The 17,829-nt window shown below is 35.7% G+C and overlaps 1 protein-coding gene across 14 annotated transcripts in view; it reads right to left on the reverse strand.

The window, feature by feature from the left end:
• Positions 1-17,829, reverse strand: part of DOCK9 (dedicator of cytokinesis 9) — a 116,098-nt gene that overhangs the window by 62,192 nt on the left and 36,077 nt on the right. For all 14 annotated transcript variants that reach the window (XM_087871514.1, XM_087871509.1, XM_087871505.1 and 11 more), the window contains exons 3-9: positions 11,403-11,492; positions 8,736-8,818; positions 6,192-6,261; positions 4,100-4,195; positions 3,770-3,904; positions 1,241-1,415; positions 462-526 (exon numbers count right to left, since the gene is read on the reverse strand). In XM_087871514.1, the coding sequence (XP_087727640.1) occupies positions 462-526; positions 1,241-1,415; positions 3,770-3,904; positions 4,100-4,195; positions 6,192-6,261; positions 8,736-8,818; positions 11,403-11,492 (714 nt within the window). The remainder of the gene's footprint in view (positions 1-461; positions 527-1,240; positions 1,416-3,769; positions 3,905-4,099; positions 4,196-6,191; positions 6,262-8,735; positions 8,819-11,402; positions 11,493-17,829) is intronic.

Raw genomic sequence — 17,829 nt, forward strand, 5'->3', positions numbered from 1 at the left:
GAAAAACAAACCTTCCTGGTAAGTGTCAACATTCTTTCCTTAGTAAGGTGTATAAACTAGCAATTTGCTAAATTCACTTGATTTAGAAATGAAGCATTCCAAATAACCATGGAATGTTCTATTCCTGTCATTGATCATGACAAACACCTTCGGATCCTGCTGTCTCAAGTGACTGTTTAGTGACATATTCCATCCTTCAAACCAGAAACAATTCGAGGTGTTCAGAGAGTAGTTTGAACCTTTAAAAAAAACCTGTTTCATCAAGAATACTATGCCCTGGATACTTTAAACCATTTTAAATTTAAAGTATTTAACTCTAGAAATCAACATACTACTGCTGGCATGATAGTTTGATACAGATCAGAGGGGCAATTGTACATTCCAGAACGTTCTATTTTTGCAGATTCTATTACATACTGTCATTGAATTTCATAATTTAAAAACAAAATACACAAGACTACCTTTGCAATTTCAGGAAGGTAAGCATCTAAACCAGATGAGCTGTCTATCCTGTTTTGTTCATCTTCTGGAAATTAAAAGAAAAGAAGTTATAGAAGTCCATTGATCACTATAGAAAAATGTTACAACCAAGAATCTCACAAGCTTTCAAAATTCTGGAAATTGGTAATCTTTCACACTATTCAGGAACAAAATTCAAATGGGCAATTTTCTATGTTCTGTTAGGTACTGCTTAATGTTGGACTGTATCTGATTTGTCACTAACACAGCATTCTGGCACTTGTAAGAAGATCCACCAATTGATTCTTAAGAATCACAGCAGCCTGATTTGTAAAAACTAAATGAGATTCATTGTGGATATATTATTTATATCTATATATGTTATTTTGACAGTAAATGTGTCTTGTTTTTAATATATACATATCTGTATGGGCTACCAAAAACAGAGTAAAGTACTGTATAAACTCCCTTTTTACGACCCTGCAGTCCCTATTTGGAGTAAAATCAGGGCGGCTAGATGGAATTAAGCATTTATTGGCCAGATGCCCTTTTGACACCTACATGGAGTTCACAGCAGATATTTTCTCTTTGTGCCCTTGAAAGAAAACATCTGCTGCTACCTAGGATTGAACTCTCAACCTTCCAAGTGGAATGTGAGCATCTTCACCATTAAGCTACCATGCCACTGTTTGAAAATTACTTATAACCAATTATTAATTATAGAGAAAACATTTATTTTATTGAACAGCTGGAAAGAAACCTGAAAATAAGCTGCGTTTACCCTCATGGGAGTCTTCATATCTCTTTTCTTGCATTGCTGCTTCAAAATTTAATTGGAGAATTTTGTTTAGAGTTGTAATCCATTCTTCCATTTCTACTTCACTGTCTGCAGCAAGAAGATAGCTACTCTTGTCCTGCATCTTGAGCTCAAAGGCAAAACGTCGGACTTTATTGTTCTGCAATATAATGAAAAAATATTAATCTAGCAGCTGCAACAGATTTTCTTTTCTCCCTCACCCTCTAATTTTGCATTGCTAAAAAGAAACTACCACTTTTAGGCCTAAAATAGTGAACTGAGGAAATGTGTTCACTCTCAATGTTTGAATGAATAATGAACAGACTGAACAATATGATTCATTCATATTGGCAGGGTTTAATTTCTTGTGTAAAAATCTATTTGTCAACCCTGAAGAGAACCTGGCTGAGGCCATCTTTGTGGCTTCAGAGTTGCCACAAGGCAGAAGAGGGGACAGGGAGGGGGGAATAGTTAACTAAGGTTTTGCAGTCAAAACAAAAAGTTTTCCTGTGGAACCAAGGTCATTCCAATAGATGGTTGGGAGAGGAGGAGTGAAGTAACCAAGCAACTGGCCAGCATCTCTATTGGACAATGTGGCTGATGACTTGGGGGAAGGGGAAAATTTTCTCTTTTTAATTTGGTGAAAACCGTGGGAGTTTCAGAGTGAGTTTTCACCAGTTGTGCCAATATGATGTATCCAATAAACTGTTCTTTGAGGACTCTACCTCCCTCGGAGTTCTACTTTCAATGGGTGCATTACTTGGAACGCTGACACTATTGTTTTCTATATTTCTATTGTAATATCTATTGTGAGGGGGTGTATGTGTGTGTGTTTGTGCTTTGTTGAATTTTTTTTACTTTACATTTTTTGTATTTTTTATTTTTATTGATTTTATTGATAGGGAATATGAGAAGGAAAAAGTGAGACAGTGGCCTTTTATAATATCTGTCTACTTTTTTAGACATAATTTTTAAGATTAAATATAATAAAATTATACATATACAAAAACCTTTTCAAGTATTAAGAACCAAAAACTTCCCAAATGATAGCTTGTCTATCTAGCTCAATTTAGCAATATTAGAACTCCTTTTATATTGCCAAAAAAGAAAAAGAAGTCAAAACAGGTCAGACAATTAATAATTGGGGACTTCCATAGATTTATTCTGAACATATTGATTACAAGAAATTATGCTATTGTGAATGAAGTCTAGGAAAAAGACATTCATTTTAGGAATTGTGATAAAAGAACAAAAACTAAAATATTTTCCATCTTCAGTTCAAGTATTTCTAATTAACTCATGGGCAAGTTTTCCAAAATATTCTGCCTGAGAAGTATTATTAATTTATATAATAATGTAGAAGAAGGACCAGTAATGAAGGATGAGAAGAATCCCATTTGCCAGAAAATGTAAAATAAAATATTGAAGGTTTCAACTTATATTTTGCCCTGATTTTTGAAGAACTTTAGCGTTTTGGTTATTAGCTTAAAATTATAATTAGCAAAATTCACACAAGAGATATTTCCAAGGAAAAAATGTACATACTGATTGTGTTCACATGCAATATTAAATTATGGTTTAGCACTATAAGCAGAATACCCTGAATAATGATGGATCACATTCTTATTTTCTTCTTGCAATTCAGGTAGACTTCAGCAGGACTGGAGTTCAATGTTTTCAATGAACACTAAATGAACACTAAAACCTGCTGTTGAGTTTTGAAGTTGTCTGCTGGCTATAGTACTGTAATTCAAGATTCTCTAAAAGTGAAAGTAAACTCTTCTGAACTATTCTCCCAAATGTGCCCAAGAAGGAAATGGAGAATGCATGATCATGAAGCTTTATTCAAGTTTGCTTGCTTCTAAATATAATGCTCAACCAAAGTTTAGTGGTTGAGATAAACCAGATTACTAAAACAATTTTATATTAAACTATTAAACAGAGGGGAAAAATCTGAAAGCAATTAATAAGCGTGCATAATTCCAGGTTTGTTACATCAGAACAAGTTCCCAGCATTCTCTAAGCTTACCACACAAATGAAAAATAACCGTTTTTTGGCCTTTCTGGTGAGAAGATACTTTTTTAGTCTGCATCAGTATTATTCAAACTTGGCAACCCACTAGATGCTCAAAAAGATAAGTTTCATAGCAACAAATGTAGTAGCACCAACTTGAATATCTTATTTCAAAAAAACATGATTCTAGATTTATTAATTCAACACTTAAACTGGACCTGTGTTATTATTGTTAAACTCTTATGAAAACACACTATTTTATAATACTTGCTCACTAAAAACATAAAGCCACTGTAATAAAAAATATATATTTCTATCACCCAGAGGACCAATAGTGCAATTCTAGTAAATTGATTAAAAATAATCCCTGTTGCATTTAATGAATTTACATTCTATACAAGTAAAGAAGTATGAAGATGTAATTCCAAAGTATTAGAAGAAATACTATAGGTTTTTGCAAGAGTTACACATCATAACAAACAGTATAATTCTCTACTTACTTGGACAACGCCCATGCAGGAATCCAAAAAAATTGACCCTTTTGGTTCTTTTGATATTTTTTCATCTTTGTAGAAATTAAGATTATATGATCCATCACCAAGTTGAAGGAGATGAAAAAATCTTCTTTTGAATGACTAATTTACGAAAAATTAAAATATATTAAAAACAAAAGCAATGTGACACAGAGACCAAAAGCATCGCTTTAATTGTAACCACAACACTGCAAACCTTTTTATACATTAAGAAGTATTGCTGAAATCACAGTCAATGTGCACTTGTACATTATATAGCATCACAGTATTTTATGAATAGACAAAAATTATACATACCCGCATAGTAACACTGATTGCACTGTTCATGTTCCCTTTGTATAACCATCCTTGTTTTGTAAGCCCACCCTTTTGAGATCCTAGAGATGCAGCATCCTATTAAAAAATAAACTTCACATAAACTCATGAGTAATTTTTTTAAAAAAAACCCTATAAATAAATAAAATAACTAATAAACAAGTGCTTTGATCTAATTTAAATATGAAGAAAGGTTTCTTATGCTATAAGACTATTGAACATAATTCAATGTTGTCAATAGAAGAGAAACATAGTATTGTAACGTTCATTCATTATGGTTTCCCTTCCGTTGTGCAATATTAGATCATAAAAGTTAAAGTAAATTCTAAAAATACTGCTAAATCTCATTAATGAAATGAATAACCTACTCCTGTTGTCAGGTTGAAACACAGGAAAAAATTGAGTTAAGCACATTATTTAGCAATTTTGTAGGTGATTTCAGAATGCTTTATCTTTTAGGAAAAGGTTTATATACCATGATCAGCCAGGCAATGTCTCTATTAAGGACTGGATTAGCTAGGATTAATTATCCTGTCCATTCTATTAGGGTGTCCCATCTGTTATAGGGCCCTTTGGAACAGCAGCTCCTCCCAAGATTAAATTGTCCCATTGCTGTTGGCCTTTCACAAGGCCTCAAATATGGTTTTGTCACTGAGCGCAGAGGTTGAGATAAGACACCTGGTAGAGCCTATGCAATAGTTTGATTTGCTTTTGTAATCTCAGCTACTCTTAAATGGGTGTTATTGTCTTTTTTTGTTATATGTTGTTATTGTGCTTTTAACTATTGTTAGCTGCCCAGATGCATGAATCTCGGATTGAAATTAGAAACACATAAACCAAAAGTTTTAGCTTGACAATAAAAAAGTATATAAAAGAAGAGGTTAAAAGACTCTCCTAGAGATAAATCCAGTGGTGGGTTCCTCCCGGTCCGGTCCGGTTCGGCCAAGCCGGTAGCGGTGACGATATGACGTCACCGAACCGGTTCTCCCCCCGCCATCCCCCCCCACACCCCACGTTATTCTTACCTTTTATTTGGTCCCACCCCCAATCTATTGCTGCCTCCTGAGTCCCAGCTGATGACTAGAGGGAAAAAAACTGTTTAAACTCTTGCCGCGGGGCTTCAAAGGGCCGTCCTACAGCTGATCAGTGTTAAAAGCAAACAAATGAGTCGGGTCGTAAGTGCGAGGACTGGTCGTAAGTGCGAGGACCTTCCAGAAATGACTCTGACCAGCTAGCCACGCCCACCTAGTCACATGATCTCCAAGCCACACCCACAAAATAAGCCACGCCCACAGAACCGGTAGTAAAAAAATTTAGAACCCACCCCTGGATAAATCTATAACGTGGAACTGGTCTCTAAACAAAGCTGTAAATTCTTGTAGGTCAGCATAACCAAAAGACACACTAATAAACTATTAATTCCCAGAGAGTTGGAAGAAGCAAGGCAATGTACTATTTCTCTAAAAAGATTAAGGAAACTAGATTCTTAAGGGGGGAAAAGGAAGGAGAAAGAAAGCATATAGAAATAGCAGATGGTATTAGAGAGAAGAATCTTTCTTAAAAATATAGTAATAATTTTAATCTTTTTCACAATCTTTGCTATATAAATTCATCTGTTCCTGTTTTTTTTCAGAGTATGAATTCATATACTTTTGAATATTTTAATTAAATTCTTAAATTCTTGTTTTATTTATTCATTAGGTTTATATGCCACCCATTGATATACATTCATAGTAGCTTACAAAGATAAGGTAATTTATGGTGCGTGTATTTTAAATTTAAATAATATTTTAATATTGCATGCCATCTGGAAATACACAGAATTATAAGATGGTTTTAAAATAATAAACAAAATACATAAGGAACTATCGTGCACCTCCATCTACAAACTATTTAAAATTATTATGCCTAATACAGATCACTGGGGCAAAGTAATATAGTATTCAATATATTTTAAAGATTTCAGGATAAAGTTACTTCTTATTAAATATAACATTTTGTTACTCCCAAAGGGGCCTATATCATAACAACTTTAAAATGAACTGAAGTAAAATAATAAAAAAAATAGACTTGCCTCATCCTTATCAGCTTCTTCATCAACTTCAAAAACATGAACTGGAAGCTTTTCTAATCTGTTCCCTTTGCTTAAAAAAAAAAAAAAAAGAACCATAACACACAATAATTATTATAGGGTCACACACTGCAACAGCTTGCCAGTGTATGAAAGTATGACTACAATATATAGCATGAGAGACTCTAAAAGAGAATGCCTATATGAAGGTAATAATAGTTTTGATTTGCTTTTTCTTATTTTTGTATCTTGAACGCAAATGTAGCTAAGATTTGGAAAGGATTTGAAATTTGTTTTGCAAATGCAGGGAAAATCATTTAAACACCTGTTAAACTAATTGTTGACATACTTGCTATAATCTATCAATATTAAATTTTCACCTGCTAAAAATGAGAACTTACAGCATATTTATTTATTTATTTATTATTTAAATTTTTATACTACCCTTCTCCCGAGGGACTCAGGGTGGTGCACAGCCACAATAAAACAACATATATCCATAAAATTTAAAAACAATTTAAAACATATTAAATAATTTGGCCCTTATATTAAAAAACTAAAAACTAAACATCCATTAAAATTCGTTATTTAAGCCAGCCCAGCCTGTTGGAACAGTAAAGTCTTAAGGGCACGGCGAAAGGTACATAGGTCGGGGATCATACGTACCTCCAGGGGCATGTCATTCCAGAGGGCAGGTGCCCCCACAGAGAAGGCTCTCCCCCTGGGGGTCGCCAGTCGACATTGTTTGACCGATGGCACCCTGAGGAGTCCCTCTCTGTGGGAGCGTGTTGGCCAGTGGGAGGCTATCGGTGGCAGAAGACGATCTCATAGGTACCCAGGTCCTAAGCCATGGAGCGCTTTAAAGATGGTAACCAGTACCTTGAATCTCACCTGGAAGACCACCAGGAGCCAGTGCAGCTCGCGCAGGAGAGGTGTTACATGGGTGCGCCGTGTCGCTCCCATAATCACCCGCGCGGCTGCATTCTGGACCAGTTGGAGCCTCCGAGTGCTCTTCAAGGGGAGCCAAATGTAGAGAGCATTACAGTAGTCCAGACGGGAAGTGACAAGGGCATGAGTGACCATGCGCAAGGCGTCCCGGTCCAGAAAGGGACGCAACTGGTAAATCAGGCGAACCTGAAAACAAGCCCGCCTGGCCACAGCCGTCATATGATCTTCTAAAGACAGCTGTGCATCCAGGAGAACACCCAAGTTGCGAGCCTTCTCTGAGGGGGCCAAGATCTCACCCCCAATAGTCAGCGATGGCGCCAACTGGCTATACCAGGACGCCGGAAACCACAGCCACTCGGTCTTGGAGGGGTTGAGCCTGAGCTTGTTTCTCCCCATCCAGATCCGCACGGCGTCCAGGCACCAGGACATCATGTCAAGGGCATCATTGGGGTGGTCCGGGGTGGAGATGTACAGCTGAGTATCATCAGCGTACTGATGAAACTTCACCCCAAAACCACGGATGATCTCATCCAGCGGCTTCACATAAATGTTAACAGGAGGGGCGAGAGGACTGACCCTTGTGGCACCCCACAAACAGGGCGCCTCGAGGTCGACCTCTGTCCCCCTGCCAACACAGACTGCGTGCGGTCAGAGAGGAAGGAGGAGAACCACCGCAACACGGTGCCCCCATTCCTAACCTCTCCAACCGGCACAGCATGGTACCATGGTCGATGGTATCAAAAGCCGCTGAGTAGTCTAATAGGACCAGGACAGAGGAACAACCCCTGTCCCGAGCCCTCCAGAGATCATCAACCAATGCGACCAATGCCGTTTCCGTGCTGTACCCCGGCCTGAAACCCAACTGGTACGGATCCAGATAGACAGCTTCATCCAGGTATTGGGGAAGTTGTCGCGCCACCACATTCTCCACAACCTTCGCCACAAAGCGAAGGTTGGAGACTGGACGATAATTCGCTAATACAGCCGGGTCCAGGGAAGGCTTCTTGAGGAGGGGCCTCACCACCGCCTCTTTCAGGGCGGAAGGGAAGAAACCCTCACTCAGAGAAACTAATAATCACCTGGAGCCAGCCTCATGTGACCGCCCAGGAGGCCAGCACCAACCAGGAGGGACACGGGTCCAATAAACATGTGGCAGTGCTAAGCCTACCCAGAATCCTGTCCACATCCTCGGGAGTCACAAGATCAAACTCCTTATTTCTTCATTGAACTGACATTCTGCCTTTATAGGAAAATAGTTAACACAGCCTCATACATTTCTGCAACTATCTGTATATAGTACTGATATAGCATTCAGATTTCAGATTTCAAAATGGAATTTTAAAAATTAATGAACAATTATGAATAAATCATGAAAAAACAAACTGCAAATGCTCTTTCCATGTTGTTTTTGTGAAACCCATACTGCAGGACTGAATCATCCTAAGAAATTAAACCTGGAGGCCAGGAAAAAACATGTTTCCAAATCTGGCATGTTAGAATTGAAATGGAAGTAATTTCCAAGAAACTACCACATTAAATATTAAAAGTTAATAAGCATTACTAAGCATTAATATAAAGCTTAAGACAAAAATTACTTACTTTGGAAGCTGCCGAAAGTCTCCTGAGTAATCTTCATGTTTGAAATTGACAACATGCCAATCAGAGATGTATGTCTTAATACACTTTAAATCAGGACAAAAAATAAACTTTAGGACACTTCTTGTAGGCAACAATACATTTATCTTAGTAATTTGAGTAATTGCTGTGATCACACTGCTATATCTATGCTAATTAAAGAAAAAATGGAATTTTCATTACAGGAAATGGACAGGATTCTTGTCGATCTTAATTCAGCTACCTCTTAGATCCATGCCCCTCCTGGCTGGTCAAGGCTGCCCAGGATAGGATGTGTGATTGGGTGGGTGGTAAGCTTTTCCTTGAGGGAGGGGGAATCCCTCCGTTTCTGAAGAAAGTGGTGGAGCATCCCCTTCTCAAGAGACCATTGCTTGGCCTGACCAATCTGGACAACATCCAGTCTCCAACCTTTCCTTTTTAGGGAAGATTCTGGAAAGGAGGTGGTCACACTTTAGCTTTAAAGGACTCTGGATGAAACAGATTAATGGATCCCCTTCAATCAGAATTCAGGCCAAGGTAAGGGACAGAGACAGCATTGACTGTGCTCTTGGATGGCCTCGGGGTGGGGGGAAGGCAATGGGGAGTAGATCATTCTTATTCTTCTTGACCTCTCAGTGGTTTTCAATGCCATTTTCATAGTATCCATGATAGGTTCCTATTGTATTCCTTCACCATATGTTTGGAGTGATCAAAATTGAAAATTTATGCCTTTTTTCCCCTCTTATTAGTTAAGGTTATTTTCCCCCCATTGTGGCTTAATCGTTGTGATTTTAATTTAAGCCATTACTTTGATTCATCTTAGGGTAGCAATTGCTAGATGTAATCCTGATGTTGGTATATTAAGATGCAGAGGCATCCTTTACGCAGCATGCCAGGGACTTGGAATCAGACTTGGCTGTCATACTCGGAGGTGTGTTCCTGGGCAGTTATTCACCTTTTTTCAAGCCAGGTTGATTTTTAAACCAAATAGCAGCTCCCAAATTTCAGAACAGCCCTAATTCTGGCAAGATTTAATGCCCTCGCAGGAGCTATTCTTCAGGGGAAACTCATCCCATTTGAATAAACACTTTGCCCCTGTATTGAAGGAGTTCTGAAACACTAAACCATATTATTGTATTTTTATATTGCTCTTATTACAAAGATGTCCACTTAAAGCTAACAGTAGCCCATTTAGCCTGATTGCCAGGCCCTCCAGTTCAATTTTATTTATGGTTATTATCTGTTTACTGTGATTTTATTTCTCTTAACTTGGCTACATTTTGTTTTACAATTTGAAAAATATCCTAAACTTTAACTTCTCTAATACTGTACATGTTTTTCTGTGGTTTTTATTTGCTTTCTTACTATTTGTTTTCCTTTTCTTTGTTCTTTGGAGCTGATCATTAGCTGCAATAAAGTACTGCTACTTCTATTAAATTATGATGAATGACAAAAAGTTCTTTACTCCTATTAAAGTCAGAAGCAACACGCTCTTTAACTAAACCACACCTGTAGAGTTTATTTTGGCATTCAATTTCCTAAAACATTCTAAAACCATTCTAAGAAATGAGTATTTCATAGAAAGGAGAGTTGTACTGCAATCTCCCTATAGGTCTGTACTACTGTATGAATGAACAAGAAGTCTGCCAGAGTGATTTAAAGAGACATAATTGTGAACAACTGACAGCAATAAATAAGTGCGAAAACTGACTTGCTCAACCATCTAGCAATTTAATTAGACTGAATTTAGAATGGAGAGACAACTGGATTTGGATTGATATAGATATATCATGTGAGGTTTCAAAATATATCCTCCATGAGGAATTTAGAAGAGGAAAATCTCCACTTCTACTCTTTCACTGAAACACAAAGACTCAAAGTAAATGCTGAGGTTCAAGATGTAATTATTTTTTTAAATTTGATTTATATGCCGCCCTTCTCCGGGGACTCAGGGTGGCTTATAATGCGTTAAGCAATAGTCTTTATACTTTTGTATATTTATACAAAGTCAGTTTATTGCCCCCATAATCTGGGTCCTCATTTTACCTACCTTAGAAAGGATGGAAGGCTGAGTCAACCTTGAGCCTGGTAAGATTTGAACTTGCAGTAATTGCAGGGAGCAGATGTAAGTGATGCTAATTAGTCTGCTGAGCCAACAGAGCTCTATATTATATTTTATGCTATATTTATTAAACCAACAAAGCATTATTTTCTTTTCCTCTTTCTTTGTTCCTGAAATACTAAGTAACGAAGTAAATCAAAAAGTAAATCTGTTCAGAATATTGAAACAGCCTATTTCTTAAATATCCAACACACTCCAAACAGCTAGTTTGGAAGGAAATTTTACAAAACTCCAAACAGCTTCTAAAGTCTTACTGAATAGTACTTCAAGACTGCTACTCTAGCCAGCTGGAGCTCTGAGTAAAGGGTGGAGATGAATCGGAACACTTTATTGTTGTTCTGACTGGTTACAATAACAAAGCAAATTGTAATATAGACTTAAGTAACTAGGCATACCACCTCTGGACTGCAGAAATCCAGATGAGCTCCAGATGTCTAAGAGATATGAGAAACCTGATGCCATCTAATGACTATTTAGATTTTTGTAGCCCAGAAGTGGCGTATGTTAGAAAGATACAAAAAAAAAATTACCTCTGTTACAAATAAGCTGTAAGCTTCTTTCTCTGCATTCTCTGGAATTGTAGAACATACATACTGGTGTTGTCGTTTCAATACTGCAGTCTTTATTGGAAAAAAATACAGTCAGTAAGAACTTTATTTACAGGAGTGGGGTTTAGTCCTTATAGTTCTAACATATAAAAAAGGTAACCAGCATTTTTCTGCCAATTAGCACCCCATAATAAAAACTACTAAGTGATTCTGGACCGATCATTCTCTTTCAGCCCAACCCACATCAAAGGATTGCTATTATGGGGAAAATAGGAGGAGGAAGGAGTGTTTGGTATGTTTCCTGCCTTGAGTTATTTATAAAAATAATAAAGATGGAATTTAAAAAATGATTTTAAAAAAATTAGTTGAAAGACAAGCAGGTTCTAGAGCTGGACACATGGTATTAGATCATGCTCTGATTTGTAGCATCTAGTTGGGAAAATATACTTCTAGACCAGGGTTTGCTAAAACCTTCAAATATATCTTCAAATATATTAAATACAGGGCACATATATAGTCTGTTGTCTAAAATGCATAGAAGTCACAACAGCACTATATAGTAGTCCTTTGATTACACTAGAGATGCATCATCCATACCTATTGTCCTAAAAGTATTCTCGGCTAGAGCGCACTTCCTTCACTTCTTCATTCAAGTCATTAATAAAAATATTGAAATTTTGCTCCACTGTGATGACATCCATGAAAATCCTCAGAATTCTTCAACTACATTCTTTATTAATTAATGTCCTGTAGCCATACATGTATTTACTCAGCCTATAATCAGCATGTCACAAGTACTATTGTCAAATGCTTTGTTGAGATCAAGGTCTATTATGTCTACCTCATTTCCATATTCTAAGTAACAAAGCAATCTGATCAAAGTCCAAGATAAAGTTAATTTGGAAACAATTGCTCATGCTGGCAATTACCACAGTGTTTTTGAAATCTGCTCACTTGCTTTATGATCTGTTCTAGAGTCTTTCTAGGTATTGATGTCAGACAGAAGGGACTCTTAATCCCTCAAATTCCCTCCTTATTGTTTTTAAAGATAGGGATATTTGCATTTAGTTCTCCAGGATTTCCTAAATATAATGCATAAAGGTTTATCGAGAAATCAACTAAGGCCTAGGAAGCAATTCATCTGTCCTGGACATTTAAACTCAAAATCAGTAGGAATCTCTGAGTAGATTTTTAACAGTTTTATCTTTATTCCTATTTTTCTCATTGTTGTCATAATTTCCTCATAGAACTAAATTTTCTATTAGAGAAAAGAGAACAAATATAGAAATGAATTTTGCTTTTTAGCATTTTGCAGCAGTAGATATACTGAGTCCCTTTTTTGTCTTTTAATACCTTTCAGCATTTTCAGTGCATTTTCAGTTTTTGCTTTCCTGACATTTCTGTTTCAGTTCTGGTCTACTCTATGTATTTCTTTTGGTGACCAGGTTTTCTTTCCATATTCTTTGTGCATTATTTTTAAAAAATCAGAATTTTTTATTTGTTAAGCTTCCTATGGATTTTTAAAAATATTTTGCACATGGTGATAGTGCAGTTTGCTGTTTTCTCAAACATACTTAGATATGTGCATATTTTCTGAGTTTTAAACTCATTGCAATATTTTCAAAAGAAAGCATGTAAGCATATATTTAATTCATTAATTTATTCAACAGATATCATTGCATATTTTTGCAGCAGTTAATTAATTGTATATCTCCCAATCAGAATATCCTAGTTGCATTCATATAACATCATTGGTCATACATTAGTTCTAAACTTAAAACTATAAGATTATAAAAATAATATGTAAAGATACTGCAATACTGCCATTATGAATATTTCAGTGTTGATTTCTAAAGCTTTATTGGACAACCTGTGGCCCATTTGGTCAACATTTCAGAGAGATATCGCCTTAACTAAATAAAGAGAATGACCACAGGTGGGCAAAAAAAGCAATGGGAGTGGGAGTCTTTTGATTTCCTGCTGGCATCCCCATTGATTTCCTTTGTGGGAAGCTGGCAGGGAGTGTTGGAAAGAACAATTATGTGACTGCGGGTGATCGGAGTGGCACAACAATGCTGGAGCATCTACAACTTCACAAATTACAATCTCATGGCAGTAATGGGCCCTAGATATTGGATGCATTCTTTATGTTAGCCCACTTGTGGTACATTGATTCAAAAATTATTGCCTTATGATGTATTATTTTGCCTAACAAACATTTTATAGTAATATTATTTGTTCTGAGAAGTATATTTTATATAATAATAATTTAAATTATTATTATAGTAATAATTTAAATAATAAATAAATATACACATATATATGTAGTCCATGATTAATAACCATTAGTTTAGCCACTGTTTGAAGCTCCAAAAGTGCTGAAAAAAGTAACTTATGATCAGTGCTTGCACTTACATACATGTTATTATCATGTGGGCCTTCCCAGATGGCTTCCAACAACCAAAGCCACGGGAAAATAGACAGAAAGTTGCACATAATGCTTACATGATGTCTCACTTAATGACTGTAGGAAATTTGCTTAACAACTGTAACCAGGATTGTTGGACCTGCTGCCGCTAAACAGGACAGTCATGTGTTGTCTCACTTAATGACCACTTTGTTTAGCAATTGAGTTGCCAATCCCAATGTACTTTTCAGTACAAATATTATTACTATAATAAAAGTATTCAGAATGTAAATATTAGAAATCTTCTTAGCTACAGCTGCCAGAGTAATTTGGGAGCTGGGCAGCATATAAATTACATGAAAGATTATTTTGATATCATAGAGGTTTTTTTTCTCTAAAGGAAACTAGGGCTGTTTTCATATGACGGCTTTTGTCCTACCATCTTTTTTTTCCACTTAACGAATTTGATGCAAAAATTAAAAGAAAGATTAGAAAACAGAGAATTATAAATGGAACATTAAAAGATCCCTTTCTTCCCCCTACTCCCCGTCTCTGAAATACTGCATGGAGGAGATAGAGACACTTCATAATAACAGCCAAATTTAGAAGTAACTTAAGACAACGTTAAATTTGTAGAGGGTCAATGTTCTGGTAATAAATTCCAAGATGTTTGACTTTTAAAGTACATATGCACTTCCTATTGTTTATAGTCACACCTGTTTCCTGCATTTGATGTGGTTCCTTCCATAAATGTTCAACATATTTCTTATTGGATCTACTAAATATAGTTTTCTCCACACACACAGGTAAATAGTTCAATTCCTTTAAAAGAGGAACACCCTTCTTTAAAATACACTTTAGGCAAAACTAATCATATGTAAAAATGAAAAGTTTAACTCTACAATAAAGCTGTTGTTTTAAAAAAAGTGTTTCCAATTACATTTTTTTTCAAAGACTGAGAACAAATATAACCAGGGATGTATATAAAAGTATGCATGCCATATAGTTTGAGTTGAACAGCCACATAGATGTATCAATTAATTATCATTCATGTTATTTATTTTATTCTGAAAATGGTCATATTTCCAAATAAAACAGGTAAAAAAATGATATTCCAAATAACATTTCAGATTTTAAATTGTACCATACCAAGACATTTTAGAATGTCATTCTAGAAAAACTACTCTTTTTTTAAATGAAGTAATTTCATTAAAATTACAATTAGAGCAAATCTAATACCAATTTGGAAAAAAAAGTGCAGAAAAGAAAAAAAACAAAAATAGAAGAAAAAATAGAAAAAATAACAGTGAAAAAGAAGAAATATATAAAGAAATGATTTCTCCCTTCAACACAAGTACAAACAATTTTAGTAACTTATCATATCCTCTTAAAATAGAGCAGATCATATCATCTTCCCATAGCTGATCTCCGTCTATTAACAAATCCTTAAAGGATTGTCATTTCAGTCCTGATGTCCCAAAGGTACTTTTCCAAAAGGTAACTGGACTTTCTAGGATTTTTTTCATTGAAAACATTTCACTTCTCATCCAATAAACTTCTTCAGTTCTGCTTTTTAGATGAGAAGCAAAATGTTTTCAAGGGGGGGAAAAACCCCCAAGAACGTCCAGTTTCCTTTTGGAAAAACAATTTGGGGGCAACTATGACGCGGATCATTGAGAGTCTCCATAGATATTCAGTCCTGGCATAGCAAAAGTCCATTGAAGTTTACCAGAAGTTTACCAAAAGTAACATATGTATTTTAATCTTGATTAAATAAACCAACTTTATATTTCTTCCTAGTACATCTAACAATCTGGATCTTTAGCTATTCAAATAATGTCCTAGAATGTCTTTTTTTTTTTGTCTATTCTTACAAAATTCTTCAAAGCTTTAACAATTTATGAATCCAATATAGGAAAAGTATCCAGGTTACTCTCTTTGTTTGTTATTTGTATATCTGTTTTAATTCTTAAAATGTAGGCCAGTATCCAGTGTGATATCTTTTTCTATGTCATTCTTGTAGCCAATCACTTTTCAATCCACTTCCAAATCAGTCTCTGTTTTGTAATGTAAAAGTTGCCCTTTTGTATAACATCTTTTAGAGTCTATCTATAGAGGCAGAAACTCTTAAAATTAACTTTTGGATCCACTGTTCAAAAATATTCTTCAACATGCCCAGTGTTAAAATATTTTGGGTTTTTTTCTGTATTTGTAAGTTGTATTTGAATGTCTTCTCCTTTAATCGTAATCTTTACTTCTTTATGGTTTTTGCTTTGTCTAATTTTAAAGTTGCTATTTTAAAAAAACTTCAGAACAAAAGCATTTTAATAAGTAATTCCAAAAATCTTTGTTTCAAATTATCTGGGCCCCCATGTGGAACTTTCTAAAATCAAAGTTTTAATCACTCTTTGCTGTTCATTCCAAAAAACATAAATCCTTAATCTTGAATTTAAAACTTCCTTCACTAAGAATTCAAGGAAACTCATCTGGTGCTATAAAACCTGTTAATCCAAAATTCCTAATAAAGGCTATTAACAAGCAATTTCTGAAAGTGATTAGAAAACAAAATATGTGAACCCAGTGTTCTTTCAAAGGCAATGACTGTAGTTTGAGCAAGATCTTTATTCCCTCATCTCCCAGACCTCTAAACCCACTAGAGACTTGTTATTTGTGGTCTCCTCACAAGAAGCAATTGTCTGGAGAACTTGTTGGTGATCTCAAGTACAAGAGGAATTATAAAAGAGCTGGTCATCTATCAGTAGCTGTTCATCATGTTGCAGTTGTCAGGTCTGCTTTTTGCAGAGCTGTCTTCAGTCTGCCAATTCTTCTCCTCAAACTACTATTGACAGATCTATAAATTCCTATCTCCCACTGCCTATATTGTTTCATTATTTATTGCTATTTATTCTATTGCTGCTTCAGACAGTTTCTAAAATATTTTAATTGTATTGTTCAATCTTCTTAATCATTTTCCCTCAACATAGCAAGAATGATGGTCATTTGTAACATTTTTAAAATGACTAAATATCAATTCAACCAATTACTTTTTCTACTAACTACTACTAACAACTTGATTTTGAAGTTCATCTTGACCTAGAACTATTTGTTCATTCTGTTTACAGATTCTTCAAGCTATACAAAATGATCATTTGTTTATCTATTCAAGCAGTGACATATAGTTTGGCACTGTTAGACTGGTATGATATCTTTGGTACTTCAGTCATATTTATTCAGGTAGGTTCTCTGCCTGAAGCAATGACACCAACAGGTATTTGTATTGTGCCCTGCTTGAGGTTGCAGCCACAAATCAATACATACTTTTGGGGGGAGATTATGAGTTTTACTTTCAAGCAACAGCACTGTAGCAAGCAATGTCAAACACCACAAAGGCTTGCCTGTGAAGTTTGTTTTCAAAGAGGAGTATGCAGAAGAGTTATCTAAAGTTTCAAGAATCTGTCCAAGTTGTCAGCTAGTCCAAGCATCTAAGATCCAAGAGTAGAATTCATACACAGGAGTCATGCATGAACCAGATATTGTTTCCAGCAAAGAGAACAAAGGTAAATCATGTCTTTTTTATAGCCTGCAGCCAGCTGTCACTAATTAGAATGTTTACTCCATTGCTTGGCAAGTAATCTAACTTACTCTGCTCTATCTTCTTTCCACCTATCTACTGCAAGGACTGGGAGACTTTATGTCATCATCACCTGACAGGTCCAGCTGTTCAGGTAGTGCTTGTGATTGATCAGCCTCATGTGATGTCCGGTTCTGTCCCTCCTGAGGCTGACAAGGCATACACTCACCTGGAGCAACTTCTTCAACTTCAGATTCTGAATCTGAATGTAAGGTCTGGGTCATGAAGTATTATATATTAATAAATGTTTTAAAGATTCAGTTAGGTCCAAGATTTTTCTGTAATTCATCGCTCCAGCTCATAGGTAATCAATTTCAATTTTTTGAAGTTTTTCCACTTCTGATTTTCGTAGGTTGCACACTTCACAACCA

Source organism: Pantherophis guttatus, chromosome 5 (genome assembly GCF_059756535.1).
Source record: "Pantherophis guttatus breed Tessera chromosome 5, ASM5975653v1, whole genome shotgun sequence".
NCBI lineage: Eukaryota > Metazoa > Chordata > Lepidosauria > Squamata > Colubridae > Pantherophis > Pantherophis guttatus.